Here is a 23,703-nt window from a genome sequence, read left to right on the forward strand (position 1 = left end):
AAATCAGACAAACTGAATATTTTGTAGTGGTCTCTTAATTTTTGCTAGAGTTGTATATGTCATGTTTCCTATATATGGAAAGCTAAACTCGTGAAAGGAAATAAGGCAGTTATATCTCCTGACTGGGACCTCCAGGTGCACAGTTATCCTGAAAATTGGGGATCCCATATTTTATGAAGATAAATCCACATCCCATTGACTAGCCCCAATCTGAGGTCACCTTGGGGAGGTATCTGGGCATGAATTTTATCTGATAATTAGTCCTGGTAGACACAGTTTGATGTAGCTCTGTACCATTTTCTGAAAAGGAGAGCTTCACTCTGATAAGACCTGCGTAATTTCTGTGACACAAATGTAGTACTTTTCTTTTGCTATCCATTTTTATTTTATGTAATTGTCTATACTGTATTGTTTTTTTCCCCTTTTGTGATATCTTTTGTATTTTTTTATAAACATTGCCTACTTTTTGGATTAGGTTTATAAAATGTTATATCTTCATTCCTATTGCTCTATAAACCGAATCACTGAAGCCATACGCTACCTGTAACAGGTGTCAAAATGGGGAGTCAAAGCAGCCAGTATAAATGATTGGTGGTTGCGGCTAGTTTTCTTGAGTTATTACAGAGCTTGGCAGTGACTGTAAAGGATTATATATATTTATTGGATTGAAATTGGATGTGTATACTCTATACGTTTATTCTGAGTTCCCCAATATCTGACCTAGTAGTGAAAGCAATTGTGGCCTCATCAACCGTTAGTCAATTGCCAAATTTTTCTGACAATTGGAGACAGAGGAGTGCTGGCTTGTGACAACGTGGTAACAGCGGGGGGATATCTGATTCCACGGATGTTTCCTGACACCCATCAAGCACTGTCAATACCTCAACTCTGCAACTAGGGACAGAGTGGCTTCCTCTGGCAGAGGTGATAAGTGCAGTAGAGGAACATTTTTCAACAACAATATTTAAATGTAAAATCTAACGATGGTGCTAAAGAATAACACAGTAGTTACAGAAATCATTGGACCATCCTCATAATCCATGGACATGTCAGGTCCCCCAGAATGAGGGCCTTGCCTTGATGCATTTATAGTGGTAAAATTAAATTCCCACCTGTCCCCAAATGGATGAGATGAGATGAAAAGCATCATGAGTACCCTGTAGAATTTTCTGCCACCCTTTGTCATCATAGCATTTGCGTGATCCAAATACTAGGTTTGCAATAACATTAGAAGATGCAAACATCAGAGTGTTGTTGGGGTCAACAGGCTGCCCTAAAGGAAGAAATAACATAAGCATGAATGGAATGTTTTACTTACGCAATAATTTTGCATGGTGATCAACAACGATACATCAGAAAACAGATTGCTCATTTTCTAAAAACAAATGTTTTTGGCAGAAAGATATCCATACTATCACCATGGTGTTGCCCATTTTTCCAGGGACACATTTCACATGGTAACGCTGCACACCTTGATCAAACTCCCTGTGGGCAAAGACTTCTTAATTTAGTGAGGGTTCGGAGAGCGAATGTGCTGCCAATCTGGACTCAATATATGCTGCATCCCACACCTGTGATATCCACATGACGTTTAGCGCACTAATAATTTTATCATGCACTAGCTTTAATGAATGCCATGTCCTACACTCGCGACCCACGTATAATGTCTGATGATCTGATTGGTCGATCGCTCCTGGTTCCTGTATATGCAACACCCCGCTCGTGTGACACGTAGATGATGTTTTAAGCTCTAATTGTTTGATTTGACGTCATTTGCTGTCTTTATGGTTTAATGATTGACTGTCTCTTTATGACACACATATTATTTGTCCTTTTCTTATTGGTTGCAGGCCGAATAAGTCCAACTATATATACTGTACAGGTGCATCTCAGAAAATTCGAATATCATCAAAAGTTAACTTATTTCAGTTCTTCAATACAAAAAGTGAAACTCATATATTATATAAAGTCATTAGTGATCTATTTCAAGTGTTTATTTCTGTTGATGTTGATGATTATGGCTTACAGCCAATGAAAACTCAAAAGTCATTATCTCAGTAAATTAGAATACTTTATAACTCCAGCTTGAAAAATGATTTTAAAATCAGAAATGTTGTCCTACTGAAATGCATATTCAGTAAATGCACTCAATACTTGGTCGGGGCTCCTGTGCATCATTTACTGCATCTACGGTATGCGGCGTGGCATGGAGGCGATCAGCCTATAGCACTGCTGATGTGTTATGGAAGCCCAGGTTGCTTTGACAGAAGTCTAGCAGTCTTCAGCTCGTCTGCATTGTTGGGTCTGGTGTCTCTCATCTTCCTCTTGACAATACCCAAAATATTCTCTATGGGGTTAAGGTCAGGCGAGTTTGCTAGCCAATCAAGCACAGTGATATTGTTGCTTTTAAATGAGGTATTGGTACTTTTGGCAGTGTGTACAGGTGGCAAGTCCTGCTGGAGAATGAAATTTCCATCTCCAAAATGCTTGTCGGTCAGAGGAAAGCATGAAGTGTTCTAAAATTTCCTGATAGACAGCTGAGCTGACTTTGGTCTTGATAAAACACAGTGGACCTAAACCCGCAGATTACATGGCTCCGGAAACCATCACAGATTGTGGAAACTTCACACTAGACCTCAAGCAGCTTGGATTGTGTGGCCTCTCCACTCTTCCTCGAGACTCTGGGACCTTGATATCCAAGGTCTAGTGTGAAGTTTACACAATCAATGATGGTTTAGGGAGCCATGTCATCTGCTGGTGTAGGTCCGCTGTGTTTTATTAAGACCAAAGTCAGCACAGCCGTCTAACATGAAATTTTAGAGCACTTCATGCTTCACTGTGCCGACAAGCTTTTTGGAGATGGAAATGTAATTCTCCAGCAGGACTTGACACCTGTCCACACTGCCAAAAGTACAAATTCCTGGTTTAAAAACAACAGTATCACTGTGTTTGATTGGCCATTCTAATTTTGTGAGATGCACCTGTACTTACCACCCTGTTCCTTTTAAGACATGCCACCTGACAAACATGTGTTGGGATGCTAGAGCAGCACCACAACCCAGTTCCGCTACAGTTGCACTTTGTAAGTCTTTTTAACAAATATGTTTGGCCCTTTACTCTCCACAGCAACATAGACTTTAGGCATGTATACGGTATAACAGTTGTACAGTGCAAACTGAGCTTGTGTCTGTAACCCTCCACAGAGTTATTCTGTCATTTTAAATTAAACATTAACCCCTTTCTGACCTCAGACTGGATAGTACGTCCGAGGTCAGATCCCCTGCTTTGATGCAGGCTCCGGCGGTGAGCCAGCGTGAAAAGCCGGGACATGTCAGCTGTTTTGAACAGCTGACATGTGCCCGTAATAGCGACGGGTGGAATTGCAATCCACCCGCCGCTATTGACTAGTTAAATTCCGCTGTCAAACGCTGATAGCAGCATTTAACTACCTCTTCAGGCTATTGGGCTGGAAATAAGCGCATCGCTGATCCCGTCTATGGTTGTTGATGCCGGCTTGCTGTGAGCGCCACCCTGTGGTCGGCACTCATAGCAAGCCTGTAATTCAGCTACATAGGAGCGATCTGGTGATCACTCCTATGTAGCTGAGCCGATCCAGTTGTGCCAGCTTCTGGCCTCCCATGGAAGCATGGCAAAAGTAAAAAAAAGTTTAAAAAAATAAGAAAAAAATAAAATATAAAAGTTTAAATCACCACCCCCCTTTTGCCCCACCCGATCTATCAATAAAAAAGGATTAACCTCATTGCTAAATGACGTAGCAAGAAAAAAATTAGAAATGCCCGAATTACGTTTTTTTTGGTTGCCGCGACATTGCATTAAAATGCAAGAACAGGCGATCAAAAGAACATATCTGCACTAAACTGATATCATTAAAAACGTCAGCTCGGCACGCAAAACATAAGCCCTCACCCGAAAAATGGAGACGCTACGGGTATTGGAAAATGGAGCATTTTTTTTTTTTTAAGCAAAGTTTGTAATTTTTTTACCACTTAGATAAAAAAAACCCTAGAAATGTTTGGTGTCTATGAACTCGTAATGACCTGGAAAATCAAAATTGCAGGTCAGTTTTAGCATGTAGTGAACCTAGCAAAATAGTCAAACAAAAAACAATTGTGGGATTGCCCTTTTTTGCAATTTCACCGCACTTGGAATTTTTTTCCCATTTTCTAGTATACAAAATGGTAAAACCAATTATGTAATTCAAAAGTAAAACTCGTCCCACAAAAAATAAGCCCTCACATGGCCATATTGACGGAAAACTAAAAAATGATATGGCTCTGGGAAGGAGGGGAGCGAAAAGCGAGCACGGAAAAACGGAAAATCCCAAGGTCATGAAGGGGTTAAATGGCACAATATATTTTCTTTATATTAATAAAGTATTTTTTGTTACTGAGAAATTCTTTGCACCTCTTACTGTTTTTGGTTTAATTTAATTCTTTGGGGAGTGTCTCTGGCACTTATTCAATACTTCTTGGCTTTAGAATAATTTGTTTTCTAACATAGTATGAATCCTTCTCCAAAATTGAGAAATGTATTCTTGACTCCAATGTTTCTGTCTTTAATAGTTTTTTCTACATAAAGCTATGACCTTAGCTATATTTAACATACCTACCATTCAATCTTGTGAAATGATCCACAAGGTGCTTTGCCTCTTCTAGTAGAGGTTCTTCTAAACTCTTTTTACCCATTCCAAAATCTTTGAGGGTTGTGAGAGAAAAATGCCTCAGTTGACTCCAGGTGTCATTATTGACAAGCGTCAATCCTTAAAAGAAAAGGGCAAATATAAAATGTCTAGAATATGGCTCAATTTGCAAATGAAAACTTCCTTTGATATTCCATAGCTATAGGTGCAAGATATAAATCTACTAAGAAACTTGTATGATATAACCACCATTGCCAACAAATTTATTCCCAGCAAACTTACCTCCATTGTGAAATAAATGATCTAAAACTGGTGCAGGGCCCCGATTAGTAAAAACATCTCCCAATTCAACTAGTGCCTCCTTTACTGCCTGGTATCCAGTCAGAATCACCGTAGGTCTTGAGCCAAAGTAGAAAGTATAAATGGGGCCAAACTTCTCAGCCAACTGTGAAAGTAAGTATCAGAAACCTTCTTAGAGGGTAACTTTTTTATTTTACTATTGCATACTTTAGCATTGTGCATAGTAAAAGTAGTTGTCTCATGTTTGTAAATGGTTAAAATGCACAAACACTTGAGTCTAGAGTAAGGGTGGTGTACTGTTGAGTTTGCAGTGAAAATTGTAATATTTTGTTTGATTTCCAGTGAGGACACCTGTCCAAAGACTATCATGCTGCAAGGTTGAGGGCATGTTTTTTAAGAACTTTCTTACAGTTGGCCAAATAACAATGTTAGACTTAGTGGCTGTTAGGGTTGGCGGATTGCACTAAATATAATTAAATAATAAAGTGCAATCGCAACCTGGGGTTCACCGTGCAGAGATGGATAACAGCTGCTAGTGAGCAGTGGCGGAATGAAGCAGTAAGCGTTAACCCTAATCAGACTGCGTTTACTACACACAGTATTAACGGAATGCAAAGTATCAAGCTCAGTTGGTTCACTAAGAGGTACTGCACTCAATATGCTGAGTACTATTCCCTGTTAAATGTCACAGGGATGATAGCATATGGATTGTGCTCGCTCTGCAACTAAACTGTGCCAATCGCACACAAGAATGAAGCAGATGCAGAGCCAAGGAAAGAACTAATGTGACCCTAGGTGCAAAGCCCTGATTCTTTCCCTGAGAGGTGTAGCCTGAGGGTTTGACTTTCCCTGTAACTCAACTGTGCTAACAGCACACATGGAGGAAAAGGATACTAGGCAAAGGGGTAGCTACTCAGTCCTAACCCTACCTGCCAATGAAAGAACTCTCAGTGTATAGAGCGTCACATGCAAACAGAGTGGTAGAGTATCCACTCACAAACACCACACATAAGTGATACTAGGGCGCCAGCGTAGACCGCTGAAAACCTTTTACACCCTAGGCTCCACCCCAAACACTCATGACCAGCCGGCTGTGGCATTGCCGCTGGCCAATCCGGAGCCGCCACATCACCAGAGCAGCTAACATCCGACCACCAATGAGAAGACACCACCTTACAGACATGCTCAGTAAGGTGATCTCTGGACTTAGACTCCGGAGTGCAGGACTGCACCAGAACATCACTGGTTTCTGTAGCGTTAGCTGGAGAGCCAGCAGTAGCCAAGTGTAAACCACGAGCCTGAGCAAGATGCTGGGACCGACATCTGTGCTGAGCAGTACCCACCTCAGCCGGAGGTCAATGGGAGACCATAGCACTAGGCTAATTTATTTCATGCAGTGGGAGAATCCCGACGCCTATCAGTGGCCACCACCATAGACTACTAAAAATATCCTGTACAGTTACACAGAAGCAATGTCAAAATACCTAAGCTGATACTGTCTTACAGTGACTAATGCCAAATTATATACTTAAAATAGTGTAACATTAATGCTATAAATGTACGATTTCTGGTAGTCTAAAGCCTCAGATGCAAAATCATCTGTGACTCCCAGTTCAGCAGATGTGACTGATGGTCCTATCAAACAGGTTGTAAGTAATATTCTTGATATAGAGGTATTAGTTGGTTTGTCTTTTTATATTGGTATTGGCCTACTATGTATCTATGTGTCTATGTGCAATGGGAACAGATTGATATATGATTAGGTGGCACCACTGAATAAATGGTGGTCTAATATGTTATAGTGTCCATGCCAGCAGTAATTTCGAACATCTACCTATAGGTTATGGTGATTATCACATTGCAACCTCACATGACAATCTGTAAGAAGAAAGTGATACTGGGAACAAACTTACCTTTATTAAGCATGGCATCATCCCCTCAGACCACATCTGGAGAAAGTTTCCCAAAATTGGCAATGGAAGAGGTCCAGGTGGCATCCTTCTCCTTTTCCACAAATGTTTACAGTAAAATAAGGTGATCATAAAAGTAATGACACCGACCAAGATGGTCAAGGCATTCTGCTGGTCAACCATGTCTCTGCAATTACCTGCATTTACTTGGTGCTCTCTCTCTCTCTTTGTCCTGTATGTGCTAATATGTTGGATACAGGGAGGTTACATTGGACCTATCCCCCAAATATTGTGTGAACTTTTTCTGGGGCTGTGTCTGCAGTTGGCTCTGATTTTATAGAACTTGCATAATGATTTGCATCTTACGAAACAAAATAATCAGCAGAGCAAGAGCAAACATGATAGTTTGGAATTCCATAATGAAATGATTAGCGATGTGGTTGAGTCAGGCATGCTGCAAAACTGTCCTGGGTCTTTTTGTCTTCCAGCTTGACCAGAGCCCTGGAAATTTTTTTGTAAACGTATAACATTTTGTATAGTCACATCGTTACTGACAAGGTTCTATGAAAAATTGCAGCAGAAACAAAGCAGAGAAGGAAGATTGTAATAAGGAAAGTATAAACAAAAGGAAGCAACTCTGTGAGAGAGTAAGCAATAGGAAACAACCATGTGAGATAGAGCAGGCAAGGACACCAGTGACGAGCAGTATGGGGGAGAGAGACTGGTAGGCACGGTACTGTATAAGGAATATGCCTCTGACTGCAGAGCCCTTAAGGGATAGCTAGATGGGAAAACTGCAGTGCTCAATTCCCCCCTCCCACTACTTCCCCAGGTGATGTCATGATTGGGACGCCCAGCGGACCAACCGGGGAGAGGAGGGGAGTCTGGCCACACCCTCAGGGGTTAAATTCTAGTCACGGGAACAGGTTCTCCCTCTTTCTCCCCGGCTGACCCTCGGAAGCTGTTGTCTGACCCTCGGAAGCTGTTGTGTCCCGGACATCCTGACCACCATGGCTGCCCCTACGACCTAGGCCCTACAGCAGGGAGCTGCACAGGAAGGTGAGCAATGGTTGCGATCCCCTAATACTGGCCTGGGTGCTCACCTTCCTGTGCCCTCTCCTCACCCCCTAGCCTCCCTGTCGTCCCCTAGGGCTCCGTCCCTGCACGTGCCCCCTCCTCGGGCCTCGTCCTCTACTGTCGTCCCGGTGCTGCTGGCCCCCACTCACCTGCCCATGTTATCGGCCCCGGCCTCTGCAGACCCCGATCCTCCGGGGCTCCCGCTCCCAGCCCCCGGTGCTCCGGCTGACCATGGCGCAGCGGCGCCGCCAGGTAGACGCTCGGGGCGTTCCTCCCGTCCTCCCGAGCGCGCATGTGTGTTGAAGGGGAGCCGGCGCTGCCAAGTCGCCGTGCTTCTGCCCCACGCACGGCTCCAGGGGGCGCGGCGGACGTTGCGGCGCTTGCTTCGGGCTCTGCTGCCCTTCTGTGCCAGGCACTCGCGCCGTACTCCGAGCGTGTCCGGGCCCCGGTCATTTCCGGTCCCCGGTCTGAAACTCGGGGCCTGGCGCGCTTATTGGAATCCCCGCCCTCTCACACTGTCCAGGCCCGCCCTGTCTCTCAGAGTGCAGTGCGGGCCTGGCGGGACACACCCACTTCCGGTCCCACTTCCTCCCAGCAGGCCCACGGCATTGCGGGGGCAGGCAGTGGACCGCCTGCAGCCTTGGTGTACTCGGCGGCGCGCCAGCCGCTCAAGAGGACCGGGGTGCGGCGTGGGCAGCCAGCCCAGGCACACCGCGAGTCCCCTGCAGCATCAGGGAGTCTCCGCTCCCTGCTGCCGGCATGGGACCGCCAAGCCCTGCCCGCTTACTCCCCGGGAAGCAGTAGCAGCACAGCGTTAGCCTGTGGGGCCCCAGCCCGCCAAATCGTTCAGGGGGGCGCCTCACAGGCAGCGCTCACTAGCCCCCCGAGCCAGGCCCTGCCACGGAGTGCTGCACCGGCCCCTGCCACACCAGGGCTGCACCACAGTGGAACTCTGACCAGCCCACTCCTGGCCTGCCATGTCCCCCTAGCAGGCACATCGGCGTTGCCTGTGCAGAGGGGCAGGCGGTTGGGGGCCAGAGCCACGAACACGGCCGCAGAGCGTGATGACTAGTCTAACCGGACCAACCAGCATGCTCCGCAGCCAGGAGAGTACGCACCAAGCATGCACACAGTCGCACCAAGCACGAACACAGCTACAATAAATTATTTGCCACCAACACCCCCATGGTCACAAACGCAAATCGCTAGCAGTTTCCTACCAGCCCCCGCCCCCTTAAGCTCACCCCGCAGTGCAAGCCTAACAGTCGCTGCGCCTTCCCTCGCTCTAAACCCTACACTGCCACTCACGCCCCATAGCCAGAATAATGACCCCCCTACTCCCGAATTAAATGCCCCCAACACAATCCCTAGACAGGGCAGTCGCAGGCATAGATGCCGCAGATCATCCTCACCCTCATCAGTAGATTCCTGCCACCGTCCTCGCTGTCCCTCTAGCTGTCGGCATTCCCACTCCAGTCGCCGACACCACTCATACAGGAGCCGCAGGAGCCACCATAGATCCCGCTCCTCCAGATGGTGCTCGCCATCCACAACCACATCGGGGAGTCACAACGGGCGGTACCTGTCGCATGCCGAAAGACGGCGGTCTCACCGGACACCCAGAGAGGGTACCCGGTGGGAACAGACACTGACACCCCCCGTCACCGACCAGGCGGAGGTTGAAGCCCCAGTAGCCTCTCGTCCTCGAGCACACGACAGATCTCATCCGTCACGTGCTCCATCTCTGGCTGCTGCACAGGGAGAACTACCATACATACCTCCCCGGTCCACCAGCCAGCCCCGAACCATTGAGGCAACAGTAGCCGGAGCACCTCCCTCTCCAGGAGTCGCTCGGCACCAGACACAATGCAGCAGACAACAACCCCATGCCACGGCGCTGGCCGCTGGCCTGCCATCTTCATCCTTCTGGGCGGGTGGTCAGCACCAGGACAGCGCCATGGCGGGAGCCAGAGTACCTCTGTCCGGAGACACTCTGCCTTCATCTGACAGCGGTGAATTCCCTGATTTCGGTGAGCACTCGACCATACAAAATGTGGAAGAAAGCGAGCTAGCATCCGCTATCAAGGCCAACTGGCGATACAGCAGGTGAGAACGATCTACACAGGAGTCAGAGTTCCTCCATCATTGGATGTCACTCCTCCTGCGAGGTGTAAAATCAATAATGAATACGAACGATCTACACAGGAGTCGGAGTTCCTCCATCCTTGGATGTCACTCCTCCTGCGAGGTGTAAAATCAATAATGAATACGAACGATCTACACAGGAGTCGGAGTTCCTCCATCCTTGGATGTCACTCCTCCTGTGATACACAATGATGTGCGGTGTAAAATCAACAATGAATTAATGGCGAACGAGGCAGTTACTGGAATCAACGCTGAAGTAAGTAGTTATTAAGAACTAGCGACACAGGAGTCGGAGTACCTCCATCATCGGATGTCACTCCTCCTGCGACACACAATAGTGTGCGGTGTGAAATCGATAATGAATCGATGCTGAGCGAGGCTGTTATTACAACAAGAAGATGAGAAAATGAGATTATTAATGGGCTTGACATATTTTTAACCGGAGTATAGCAGTAGTCAAATTAATCTCAGGCTTTACATAAGTTTTTTCATCTCCTGCAAAATCATTCCGATACTGGAAATATCCGGTAATCTAAAATCTGCAGGCAATTTCCCCTAAATTTTACATCAACAGATCTAACAATAGGCCGAACTAGGTAGAGCATGAGCCCCCCCCCCTTTTTCAATCATTGCTATTCAGAACTATTAAGAATCTCGCCATTACGCATAATTAAAAAAAAAAAAAAGAAACTCTTAAAAGATCAACGAACCCCTTAAGGTGCATCAGCTACCGGCGCAAACCCCCCCACCTTCCTTACCCAAAAGGCACATCGGTTAATGACGCAATACCCGCAGAAGAGACGTCCGTTACCTACTCTTCTTTTGACAGGGCTGTCAAGCTCGTGCGCTCAGCTGGGCCCGGGGCCCTGCTGGCGAAGTCCGACATAAAGTCAGCCTTCCGCCTTTTGCCCGTTCATCCTGAGTGTTTCCATTTACAGTGCCTACAAGTAGTATTCAGCCCCCTGCAGATTTAGCAGGTTTAATAAGATGCAAATAAGTTAGAGCCTTCAAACTTCAAACAAGAGCAGGATTTATTAACAGATGCATAAATCTTACAAACCAAAAAGTATTGTTGCTCAGTTAAATTTTTATAAATTTTAAACATAAAAGTGTGGGTCAATTATTATTCAACCCCTAGGTTTAATATTTTGTGGAATAACCTTTGTTTGCAATTACAGCTAATAATCGTCTTTTATAAGACCTGATCAGGCCGGCACAGGTCTCTGGAATTATCTTGGCCCACTCCTCCATGCAGATCTTCTCCAAGTTATCTAGGTTCTTTGGGTGTCTCATGTGGACTTTAATCTTGAGCTCCTTCCACAAGTTTTCAATTGTGTTAAGGTCAGGAGACTGACTAGGCCACTGCAACACCTTGATTTTTTGCCTCTTCAACCAGGCCTTGGTTTTCTTGGCTGTGTGCTTTGGGTCGTTGTCTTGTTGGAAGATGAAATGACGACCCATCTTAAGATCCTTGATGGAGGAGCGGAGGTTCTTGGCCAAAATCTCCAGGTAGGCCGTGCTATCCATCTTCCCATGGATGCGGACCAGATGGCCAGGCCCCTTGGCTGAGAAACAGCCCCACAGCATGATGCTGCCACCACCATGCTTGACTGTAGGGATGGTATTCTTGGGGTCGTATGCAGTGCCATCCAGTCTCCAAACGTTACGTGTGTGGTTGGCACCAAAGATCTCGATCTTGGTCTCATCAGACCAGAGAACCTTGAACCAGTCAGTCTCAGAGTCCTCCAAGTGATCATGAGCAAACTGTAGACGAGCCTTGACATGACGCTTTGAAAGTAAAGGTACCTTACGGGCTCGTCTGGAACGGAGACCATTGCGGTGGAGTACGTTACTTATGGTATTGACTGAAACCAATGTCCCCACTGCCATGAGATCTTCCCGGAGCTCCTTCCTTGTTGTCCTTGGGTTAGCCTTGACTCTTCGGACAAGCCTGGCCTCGGTACGGGAGGAAACTTTCAAAGGCTGTCCAGGCCGTGGAAGGCTAACAGTAGTTCCATAAGCCTTTGACTTCCGGATGATGCTCCCAACAGTGGAGACAGGTAGGCACAACTCCTTGGAAAGGGTTTTGTACCCCTTGCCAGCCTTGTGACCCTCCACGATCTTGTCTCTGATGGCCTTGGAATGCTCCTTTGTCTTTCCCATGTTGACCATGTTTGAGTGCTGTTCACAAGTTTGGGGAGGGTCTTAAATAGTCAGAAAAGGCTGGAAAAAGAGATAATTAATTCAAACATGTGAAGCTCATTGTTCTTTGTGCCTGAACTACTTCTTAATACTTTAGGGGAACCAAACAGAATTCTGGTGGGTTGAGGGGTTGAATAATAAATGACACTCTGAAAAGACTTTTCACAATTTAAAAAAAAAATAAACAAAGAAATAACATTCTTTTTTGCTGCAGTGCATTTCACACTTCCAGGCTGATCTACAGTCCAAATGTCACAATGCCAAGTTAATTCCAAATGTGTAAACCTGCTAAATCTGCAGGGGGTTGAATACTACTTGTAGGCACTGTATTAGGTTGTGAGAAGTGTTGAGCGATACCTTCCGATATCGGAAAGTATCGGTATCGGAAAGTATCGGCCGATACCGTCAAAGTATCGGATCTAATCCGATACCGATACCCGATCCCAATGCAAGTCAATGGGACGAAAATATCGGAATTAAAATAAACCCTTTATAAACTTGTAGGTTCATTCTACATGAAGGAAAACAACTAAGAATAATGTAGGATGTATTGGGGGACGTGGCGGAGACATTAAAGGCACATAGGTTTAGCCCAATCTAATAGAATAGCAGGATTTTGTTTTGTTTTTTATGACGTTCGGCGTTAGAAAGATTTTGACTATGTTAATTTTTTTTTTATTTTGTCAGATATTGATGTTTCACTACTTCCACGCCCTTCACCTTCTTTTTTACTTCTCCCACACTTTCTTCTTCATTATCCTCATCATCAGCTTCTTTGACATCAACTTCTTCACCTTACTCATCTTCTTCTTCATCTTCTACCTATTATTTTTTTTGTTACATTGTTCATATTCTTTTTATTTTACTATTATCTTCTTCATATTCTACTTCTTCATCATATTCTTATTTGTGACAGGCATTCCCGTAGTTGTTATCTATAAAAGTTTGAAGATTACACCTTCCGTTCTGCCTGTCACAAAACAGTTACATTTGTCCACGTTCAGTTTGGCCTGCAGCATCAGGCTTTATCCAGGGGCACCACGAGGAGGAACGGACTCACCCCCATACACTGCTTAGTCTTCTTCTGCTTATAATTTAGATAATATCTTTTGCTCTGATATTTAGTGTTATGCTTAATGTTCTTCTGCTCTTTGTTCTGCAGCCTCTTGTTCTTCTGCTTCTCGGTCTTCCAGGTCGTCGTCGTCTCCAGGGTCGTCGTCTCCGGGGTCGTCGTCATCGGGGTGGTCTTCAGGGTCATCGTCTCCAGGGTCGTCGTCATCACGGTGGTTGTCGTCTCTGGTGTCGTCGTCATCTTAGGGGTGGTCTTCCGGGTCATCGTGTTTAGTCTCTTGAACTTGGAAATGTAGCAGAAGGTACAAGAAGGCTGAGAAAATGCAGAGAAACAGCTGATGGAACTGGAACTCGGATGGCTACCCGAAGGTCCAAGAGCCAATGGAACTACCGAGGACCAGCTGACGTTACTGGACCCCGGTTACTAAGCAGGAGGTACCCGTGCCTGAAAGCACTACCAAGGACCACCTGACGTTGGTGGAACTCGGATACCCAGAGGGAGGCACCTAAGCCAAAGGCTCTGCCCGAAACCAGCTGACGGTACTGGAACCAGGATGGGGAGCAGAAGGTACAAGAGCAAAAGACACTGCCGAGAACCAGCTGACGGTGCTGGAACCCGGATGGGTAGCCGAAGGTCCAAGAGCCAATGGAACTACCGAGGACCAGCTGACGTTACTGGAACCCGGTTACTAAGCAGGAGGTACCCGTGCCTGAAAGCACTACCAAGGACCACCTGACGTTGGTGGAACTCGGATACCCAGAGGGAGGCACCTAAGCCAAAGGCTCTGCCCGGAACCAGCTGACGGTACTGGAACCAGGATGGGGAGCAGAAGGTACAAGAGCAAAAGACACTGCCGAGAACCAGCTGACGGTACTGGAACCCGGATGGGTAGCCGAAGGTCCAAGAGCCAATGGAACGACCGAGGACCAGCTGACGTTACTGGAACCCGGTTACTAAGCAGGAGGTACCCGTGCCTGAAAGCACTACCAAGGACCACCTGACGTTGGTGGAACTCGGATACCCAGAGGGAGGCACCTAAGCCAAAGGCTCTGCCCGGAACCAGCTGACAGTGCTGGAACCAGGATGGGGACCTATTCAAGCTTGTCTTCCTAGAGCCCCAACTAGCAGTGTTGGAGCAAAGGGTCAGCAGGAGGAGGAGAGGGAGCAGAGTGTAGGCCGAAGCCTGCACTGGCGGCAGCTTTGGGTCTGTTGTGTCTGCGTGGCAGTTGCAGGACACGTTGCCGGCTGCACAGCAGGGGAACAGCTGGCGGTGCTGAACCCCACTGACACATTGGCTGGTGTTTTTCTCTGTGCAGCTAGCAGTACCGGGCCCCAACTGGCGGTGTTGAAGCCCGGGCTCTGCAGGGGGAGCAGAGTGTAGGCCGAAGCCTAATTGAACCAATTTCAAAGGTAACCTTTAACCCCCCCTCAGGTGTTACAAAGTAGAAGAGCCACAGCTTATGCAGCAGTAGTGCTGCACAAGTCAAAGGTTGCTCTTTTAATTTTTCTCCTTGCACACGCTGAATGAAACACGTATAACATTTAGCCCTTTATACAGTCAAACTGTGTTGGAGGCGCGAGTTCCCTTCGTAATGAGACGCAGCACAGATGTCAAGAATCCCACCTTGGTGCTGGGTGCAGCCTCCTGATCGTTGTTATTTGCTGTACAGGAGTCTGCGCTGTCGTGTTATCCCCTGGCCTAGCGCTGTTAGCGCTGCCCATCTTCTGACATCATTTAATGTCGGCCGGTGCGGTTCGCGATGACCATGAATCCCAGCCCCGCAGTGTCTTAACATTGTTAAAACACTGCGGGGCTGGGATTCATGGCCTGGCGCAGCACATATATTCGCCTCTCACACTCGGGTCCTTACACCCGCTTCAGACTGTGCGGCGTCAGCTGATCCCTTATCGCATGCCACGGCCATGAAGCCGCACAGTCTGAAGAAGGCGGAAGGAGATGAGGGACAGGCGAACTGATGCACTGCTCATGCCCATCAATCACACCCTCGCAGTCCCAATAAATAAGACACCGAGGGGCGTTGTGTGGGTCAGGGCGGCCGCAGAGGCGCAGGCAGCCAAACAATGATGCCAGAAGACGGGCAGCGCTACCAAGGGGGTTGCAGCGTGTCATTACAAAGGAAAGTCACACCTCCGGGACGGTTAAATGGTCACACAGAGGACACATTTTAGACGTGTTTTCAGTTCCACATGTGCGAGGAGAATACGTTTATGAGCCACCTTGCACACATGCAGCATTACTGCTGTACAAGGTGGCTGTAAAACACACAAACACCTGGGGGTGGAGCTACAGGATCCCTTCAATTTCAGTTCTTGTGTCTGCGTGGCTTTTGCAGGACACGATGCCGGCTACACAGCAGGGGAACAGCTGGCGGTGCTGAACCCCACTGACACATTGGCTGGTGTTTGGCTCTGTGCAGCTAGCAGTACCGGGCACCAACTGGCGGTGTTAGAGCCCAGAGTCAGCAGGAGGAGGAGAGGGAGCAGAGTGTAGGCCGAAGCCTGCACTGGCGGCAGCTTTGGGTCTGTTGTGCCTGCGTGGCTGTTGCAGGACACGTTGCCGGCTACACAGCAGGGGAACAGCTGGCGGTGCTGAACCCCACTGACACATTGGCGAGGTGTTTGGCTCTGTGCAGCCAGCACATCTGGGCCCCAACTGGCGGTGTTAGAGCCCAGGGTCAGCAGGAGGAGGAGAGGGAGCAGAGTGTAGGCCGAAGCATGCACTGGAGCAAGTTGAAAGGGAAACTTTAACCCCCCCCCCAGGCGTTTGTAGCTGAAAGAGCCATCGTGTACAGCACTAATGCTGGAAAAGGTAAACTTAGCTCTTTTAATTATGGTCCTTGCACATGCTGAACCTAACACTTATGAAAAGTGTCCCCTCCTACCGTGATACCGTCCGGTTGGTGGAACTTTCCTTTGTGATGTGACGCAGCACAGCCGTCATTCTTACCCCCTTGGCGCCGTGCGCCGCCTCCTCAGCGTTGTTTGAATCAGTCCCGGAGCCTGCGCTGTTAGGTTAGCCCTTGGCCATGCACACATTTTGCGCTGCCCGTCTTCTGACATCCTTTGGTTTCAGACTGGCTGCGCCTGTGCGGCTGCGCTGGCCGAGATCCCGCCTCGCAGTGTCGTCTAATGTAATCCCACCGTGGGCCTGGGATCCGTGGCCATGCGCAGTGCATATCCTCACCTCTCACTCCCCTCCCTACGGCTTCTTCAGACTGTGCGGTGTCATGGCCGTGGCATGCTATTAGGGACCAGCTGACACCGCACAGTCTGAAGAAGCCGTAGGGAGATGAGTGAGAGGTGGAGGTTCAGATATGCACTGCGCATGTCCATGGATCTCAGGCCCCCAGTGGGATTAAATCAGAAGACAGTACGAGGCGGGATCTCGTCCAGCGTGGCCGCACAGGCGCAGCCAGCCTGACACCAAATGATGTCAGAAGACGGGCAGCGCAAAATGTGTGCATGGCCAAGGGCTAACCTAACAGCGCAGGTTCCGGGACTGATTCAAACAACGCTGAGGAGGCGGCGCACGGCGCCAAGGGGGTAAGAATGACGGCTGTGCTGCGTCACATCACAAAGGAAAGTTCCACCTACCGGACGGTATCACGGTAGGAGGGGACACATTTCATAAGTGTTAGGTTCAGCATGTGCAAGGACCACCACGAAAAGAGGCACTTTTTCCCTTTGCATCATTACTGCTGCACAAGGTGGCTCCTTCAGTAACAAACGCCTGGGGGGGGGACAGGTTCCCTTAAATTTAACTTGTTGTGCCTGCGTGGCGGTCGCAGTACACGTTGCCGTATACACAGCAGGGGAACAGCTGGCGGTGCTGAACCCCACTAACACATTGGCGAGGTGTTTGGCTCTGTGCGGACAGCACTTCTGGACAGCAACTAGCGGTGTTGGAGCCCAGGGACAGGAGGAGGAGGAGGAGGTGGAGGAGATAGGAGGGATTGCCACACACACAGCTGGGGAACAGCTGACGTTACTGAACCCCAATAACAGAGGAGGGACTGTTGGGACTGTGCGGACAGCACTTCTGGATGGCAACTAGCGGTGTTGGAGCCCAGGGACAGGAGGAGGAGGAGGAGGTGGAGGAGATAGGAGGGATTGCCACACACACAGCAGGGGAACAGCTGACGTTACTGAACCCCAATAACAGAGGAGGGACTGTTGGGACTGTGCGGACAGCACTTCTGGACGGCAACTAGCGGTGTTGGAGCCCAGGGAGAGGAGGAGGAGGAGGAGGTGGAGGAGATAGGAGGGATTGCCACACACACAGCAGGGGAACAGCTGACGTTACTGAACCCCAATAACAGAGGAGGGACTGTTGGGACTGTGCGGACAGCACTTCTGGACGGCAACTAGCGGTGTTGGAGCCCAGGGACAGGAGGAGGAGGAGGAGGTGGAGGAGATAGGAGGGATTGCCACACACACAGCAGGGGAACAGCTGACGTTACTGAACCCCAATAACAGAGGAGGGACTGTTGGGACTGTGCGGACAGCACTACCAGGCAACAACTAGCGGTGTTGGAGCCCAGGGACAGGAGGAGGAGGAGGAGGTGGAGGAGATAGGAGGGATTGCCACACACACAGCAGGGGAACAGCTGACGTTACTGAACCCCAATAACAGAGGAGGGACTGTTGGGACTGTGCGGACAGCACTTCTGGATGGCAACTAGCGGTGTTGGAGCCCAGGGACAGGAGGAGGAGGAGGAGGTGGAGGAGATAGGAGGGATTGCCACACACACAGCTGGGGAACAGCTGACGTTACTGAACCCCAATAACAGAGGAGGGACTGTTGGGACTGTGCGGACAGCACTTCTGGATGGCAACTAGCGGTGTTGGAGCCCAGGGACAGGAGGAGGAGGAGGAGGTGGAGGAGATAGGAGGGATTGCCACACACACAGCAGGGAAACAGCTGACGTTACTGAACCCCAATAACAGAGGAGGGACTGTTGGGACTGTGCGGACAGCACTTCTGGACGGCAACTAGCGGTGTTGGAGCCCAGGGAGAGGAGGAGGAGGAGGAGGTGGAGGAGATAGGAGGGATTGCCACACACACAGCAGGGGAACAGCTGACGTTACTGAACCCCAATAACAGAGGAGGGACTGTTGGGACTGTGCGGACAGCACTTCTGGACGGCAACTAGCGGTGTTGGAGCCCAGGGACAGGAGGAGGAGGAGGAGGTGGAGGAGATAGGAGGGATTGCCACACACACAGCAGGGGAACAGCTGACGTTACTGAACCCCAATAACAGAGGAGGGACTGTTGGGACTGTGCGGACAGCACTACCAGGCAACAACTAGCGGTGTTGGAGCCCAGGGACAGGAGGAGGAGGAGGAGGTGGAGGAGATAGGAGGGATTGCCACACACACAGCAGGGGAACAGCTGACGTTACTGAACCCCAATAACAGAGGAGGGACTGTTGGGACTGTGCGGACAGCACTTCTGGATGGCAACTAGCGGTGTTGGAGCCCAGGGACAGGAGGAGGAGGAGGAGGTGGAGGAGATAGGAGGGATTGCCACACACACAGCTGGGGAACAGCTGACGTTACTGAACCCCAATAACAGAGGAGGGACTGTTGGGACTGTGCGGACAGCACTTCTGGACGGCAACTAGCGGTGTTGGAGCCCAGGGACAGGAGGAGGAGGAGGAGGTGGAGGAGATAGGAGGGATTGCCACACACACAGCAGGGGAACAGCTGACGTTACTGAACCCCAATAACAGAGGAGGGACTGTTGGGACTGTGCGGACAGCACTTCTGGACGGCAACTAGCGGTGTTGGAGCCCAGGGACAGGAGGAGGAGGAGTGTTGTGTATTTGCTTTTTGCTCCCTCTAGTGGTTACTAGTTTTTTGACTCTGGTTTTTCTGTCATTCCTTTTATCCGCACCTGGGTCGTTAGTTAGGGGTGTTGCTATATAAGCTCCCTGGACCTTCAGTTCAATGCCTGGCAACGTAGTTATCAGAGCTAGTCTGCTGTGCTCTTGTCTACTGATCCTGGTTCCAGTTATATCAGCTAAGTCTGCCTTTTGCTTTCTGCTATTTGTTTTGGTTTTGTATTTTTGTCCAGCTTGTTCCAAATCAATATCCTGACCTTTGCTGGAAGCTCTAGGGGGGCTGGTGTTCTCCCCCCGGACCGTTAGACGGTTCGGGGGTTCTTGAATTTCCAGTGTGGATTTTGATAGGGTTTTTGTTGACCATATAAGTTACCTTTCTTTATTCTGCTATCAGTAAGCGGGCCTCTCTGTGCTAAACCTGATTCATTTCTGTGTTTGTCATTTCCTCTTACCTCACCGTCATTATTTGTGGGGGGCTTCTATCCAGCTTTGGGGTCCCCTTCTCTGGAGGCAAGAAAGGTCTTTGTTTTCCTCTACTAGGGGTAGCTAGATTCTCCGGCTGGCGCGTGTCATCTAGAATCAACGTAGGAATGATCCCCGGCTACTTCTAGTGTTGGCGTTAGGATTAGATATATGGTCAACCCAGTTACCACTGCCCTATGAGCTGGATTTTTGTATTCTGCAGACTTCCACGTTTGTCATGATCTCAATGGCAAGAGAACATAGCATAAGCATATATAGGAACTAGCTCTTGGAAGATGGGAACTGAGCTGACCATGAACTAAACCTAACGCACAACTAGCAGTGGCCGGGTAGCATGCCTACGTTGATTCTAGATGCCCAGCACCAGCCGGAGGACTAAATAAAGCTAGCAGAGGAAAATATTAGTCCTAGCTCACCTCTAGAGAAATACCCCGAAAGGAGACAGAGGCCCCCCACATGTATTGGCGGTGAGTTGAGATGAAATAACAAACGTAGTATGAAAATAGGTTTAGCAAATTTGAGGTCCACTTACTACATAGCAGAAGACAGAAAGGACACTTTCATGGTCAGCTGAAAACCCTATCAAAAACACCATCCAGAAATTACTTTAAAACTCTGGCATTAACTCATAACACCAGAGTGGCAATTCCTGTTCACAAGAGCTTTCCAGACACAGTAACGAAACTACAGCTGTGAACTGGAACAAAATGCAAAAACAAACATGGACAAGAGTCCAACTTATCTAGTAGTTGTCTAGGAGCAGGAACAAGCACAGAGAGGCTTCTGATAACATTGTTGACCGGCAAGCAACTAACAGAGCAGCAAGGTTATATAGCGACTCCCACATCTTGATGGGAACAGGTGAACAGAGAAGATGAAGACACCAGTTCAATTCCACCAGTAGCCACCGGGGGAGCCCAGAATCCAAATTCACAACAGTACCCCCCCCTCAAGGAGGGGGCACCGAACCCTCACCAGAACCACCAGGGCGATCAGGATGGGCCCTATGAAAGGCACGAACCAGATCGGAGGCATGAACATCAGATGCATTCACCCAAGAATTATCCTCCTGGCCGTATCCCTTCCACTTGACCAGATACTGGAGTCTCCGTCTGGAAACACGAGAGTCCAAGATTTTCTCCACAACGTACTCCAACTCACCCTCAACCAACACCGGAGCAGGAGGCTCAACGGAAGGCACAACCGGTACCTCATACCTGCGCAATAATGACCGATGAAAAACGTTATGAATAGAAAAGGATGCAGGGAGGTCCAAACGGAAGGAAACAGGGTTAAGAATCTCCAATATCTTATACGGGCCGATAAACCGAGGCTTAAACTTAGGAGAAGAGACCCTCATAGGGACAAAACGAGAAGACAACCACACCAAATCCCCAACAGAAAGCCGAGGACCAACACGACGGTGGCGGTTGGCAAAAAGCTGAGTCTTCTCCTGGGACAACCTCAAATTGTCCACCACCTGCCCCCAGATCTGATGCAATCTCTCCACCACAGCATCCACTCCAGGACAATCCGAAGATTCCACCTGACCAGAGGAAAATCGAGGATGAAACCCCGAATTACAGAAAAACGGGGACACCAAAGTGGCAGAGCTGGCCCGATTATTGAGAGCGAACTCCGCCAATGGCAAAAAAGCAACCCAATCATCCTGGTCAGCAGACACAAAACACCTCAGATATGTCTCCAGGGTCTGATTAATCCGCTCGGTCTGGCCATTCGTCTGAGGATGGAAAGCGGACGAAAAAGATAAATCTATGCCCATCCTAGCACAGAATGCCCGCCAAAATCTAGACACGAATTGGGTCCCTCTGTCAGAAACGATATTCTCAGGAATACCATGCAAACGAACAACATTTTGAAAAAACAGAGGAACCAACTCGGAAGAAGAAGGTAACTTGGGCAGAGGAACCAAATGGACCATCTTAGAAAAACGGTCACACACCACCCAGATGACAGACATCTTCTGAGAAACAGGCAGATCTGAAATAAAATCCATCGAGATGTGCATCCAAGGCCTCTTAGGAATAGGCAAGGGCAACAATAATCCACTAGCCCGAGAACAACAAGGCTTGGCCCGAGCACAAACGTCACAAGACTGCACAAAGCCTCGCACATCTCGTGACAGGGAAGGCCACCAGAAGGACCTTGCCACCAAATCCCTGGTACCAAAAATGCCAGGATGACCTGCCAACGCAGAAGAATGAACCTCAGAGATGACTCTACTGGTCCAATCATCAGGAACAAACAGTTTATCAGGTGGGCAACGATCAGGTCTCTCCGCCTGAAACTCCTGCAAGGCCCGCCGCAGGTCTGGAGAAACGGCTGACAATACCACTCCATCCTTAAGGATACCTGTGGGCTCAGAGTTACCAGGCGAGTCAGGCTCAAAACTCCTAGAAAGGGCATCCGCCTTAACATTCTTAGAACCCGGTAGGTATGACACCACAAAATTAAACCGAGAGAAAAATAATGACCAGCGCGCCTGTCTAGGATTCAGGCGCCTGGCGGTCTCAAGATAAATCAAATTTTTGTGGTCAGTCAATACCACCACCTGATGTCTGGCCCCCTCAAGCCAATGGCGCCACTCCTCAAAAGCCCACTTCATGGCCAAAAGCTCCCAATTCCCAACATCATAATTCCGCTCAGCGGGCGAAAATTTACGGGAAAAGAAGGCACAAGGCCTCATCACGGAGCAGTCAGAACTTTTCTGCGACAACACTGCCCCAGCTCCGATCTCAGAAGCATCGACCTCAACCTGAAAAGGTAGAGCAACATCAGGCTGACGCAACACAGGGGCAGAGGAAAAACGGCGCTTAAGCTCCCGAAAGGCCTCCACAGCATCAGGGGACCAATCAGCAACATCAGCACCCTTCTTAGTCAAATCGGTCAATGGCTTAGCAATATCCGAAAAACCAGCAATAAATCGACGATAAAAGTTAGCAAAGCCCAAAAATTTCTGAAGACTCTTAAGAGAAGAGGGCTGCGTCCAATCACAAATAGCTTGAACCTTGACAGGATCCATTTCAATGGAAGAGGGGGAAAAAATATATCCCAAAAAGGAAATCCTCTGTACCCCAAAAACACACTTAGAACCCTTCACACACAAAGAATTAGACCGCAAAACCTGAAAAACCCTCCTGACTTGCTGGACATGAGAGTCCCAGTCATCCGAAAAAATCAGAATATCATCCAGATACACAATCATAAATTTATCCAAATAATCGCGAAAAATATCATGCATAAAGGACTGGAAAACTGACGGAGCATTAGAAAGACCAAAAGGCATCACTAAATACTCAAAGTGGCCCTCGGGCGTATTAAATGCGGTTTTCCACTCATCCCCCTGCCTGATTCGCACCAAATTATACGCCCCACGAAGGTCAATCTTAGAGAACCACTTGGCCCCCTTTATGCGAGCAAACAAATCAGTCAGCAACGGCAATGGGTATTGATATTTAACAGTGATTTTATTCAAAAGCCGATAATCAATACATGGTCTCAAAGAGCCGTCTTTTTTTGACACAAAGAAAAAACCGGCTCCTAAGGGAGATGACGATGGACGAATATGTCCCTTTTCCAAGGACTCCTTTATATATTCTCGCATAGCAGCATGTTCAGGCACAGACAGATTAAATAAACGACCCTTTGGGTATTTACTACCCGGGATTAAATCTATGGCACAATCGCACTCTCGGTGCGGAGGTAACGAACCAAGCTTGGATTCTTCAAAGACGTCACGATAGTCAGACAGGAACTCAGGAATTTCAGAGGGAATGGATGATGAAATGGAAACCACAGGTACATCCCCATGAGCCCCCTTACATCCCCAGCTCAACACAGACATAGCTCTCCAGTCGAGGACTGGGTTGTGAGATTGCAGCCAAGGCAATCCTAGCACCAAATCATCATGTAGATTATACAGCACCAGAAAGCGAATAATCTCCTGGTGATCCGGATTAATACGCATAG

At 48.4% G+C, this 23,703-nt stretch overlaps 1 protein-coding gene across 1 annotated transcript in view; it reads right to left on the bottom strand.

Annotated features, from left to right (window-relative positions):
• Positions 1-7,173, bottom strand: part of LOC143805879 (cytochrome P450 2G1-like) — an 86,975-nt gene extending 79,802 nt beyond the window's left edge. The window contains exons 1-4 of the mRNA XM_077285620.1: positions 6,874-7,173; positions 4,943-5,105; positions 4,631-4,780; positions 1,113-1,273 (exon numbers count right to left, since the gene is read on the bottom strand). Coding sequence (XP_077141735.1) covers positions 1,113-1,273; positions 4,631-4,780; positions 4,943-5,105; positions 6,874-7,053 — 654 coding nt within the window. The 5' untranslated portion in view covers positions 7,054-7,173. The remainder of the gene's footprint in view (positions 1-1,112; positions 1,274-4,630; positions 4,781-4,942; positions 5,106-6,873) is intronic.
• Between the last annotated feature and the right edge of the window lie 16,530 nt (positions 7,174-23,703).

The sequence above is a fragment of the Ranitomeya variabilis genome, chromosome 2 (genome assembly GCF_051348905.1).
Source record: "Ranitomeya variabilis isolate aRanVar5 chromosome 2, aRanVar5.hap1, whole genome shotgun sequence".
Taxonomy (NCBI): Eukaryota; Metazoa; Chordata; class Amphibia; order Anura; family Dendrobatidae; genus Ranitomeya; species Ranitomeya variabilis.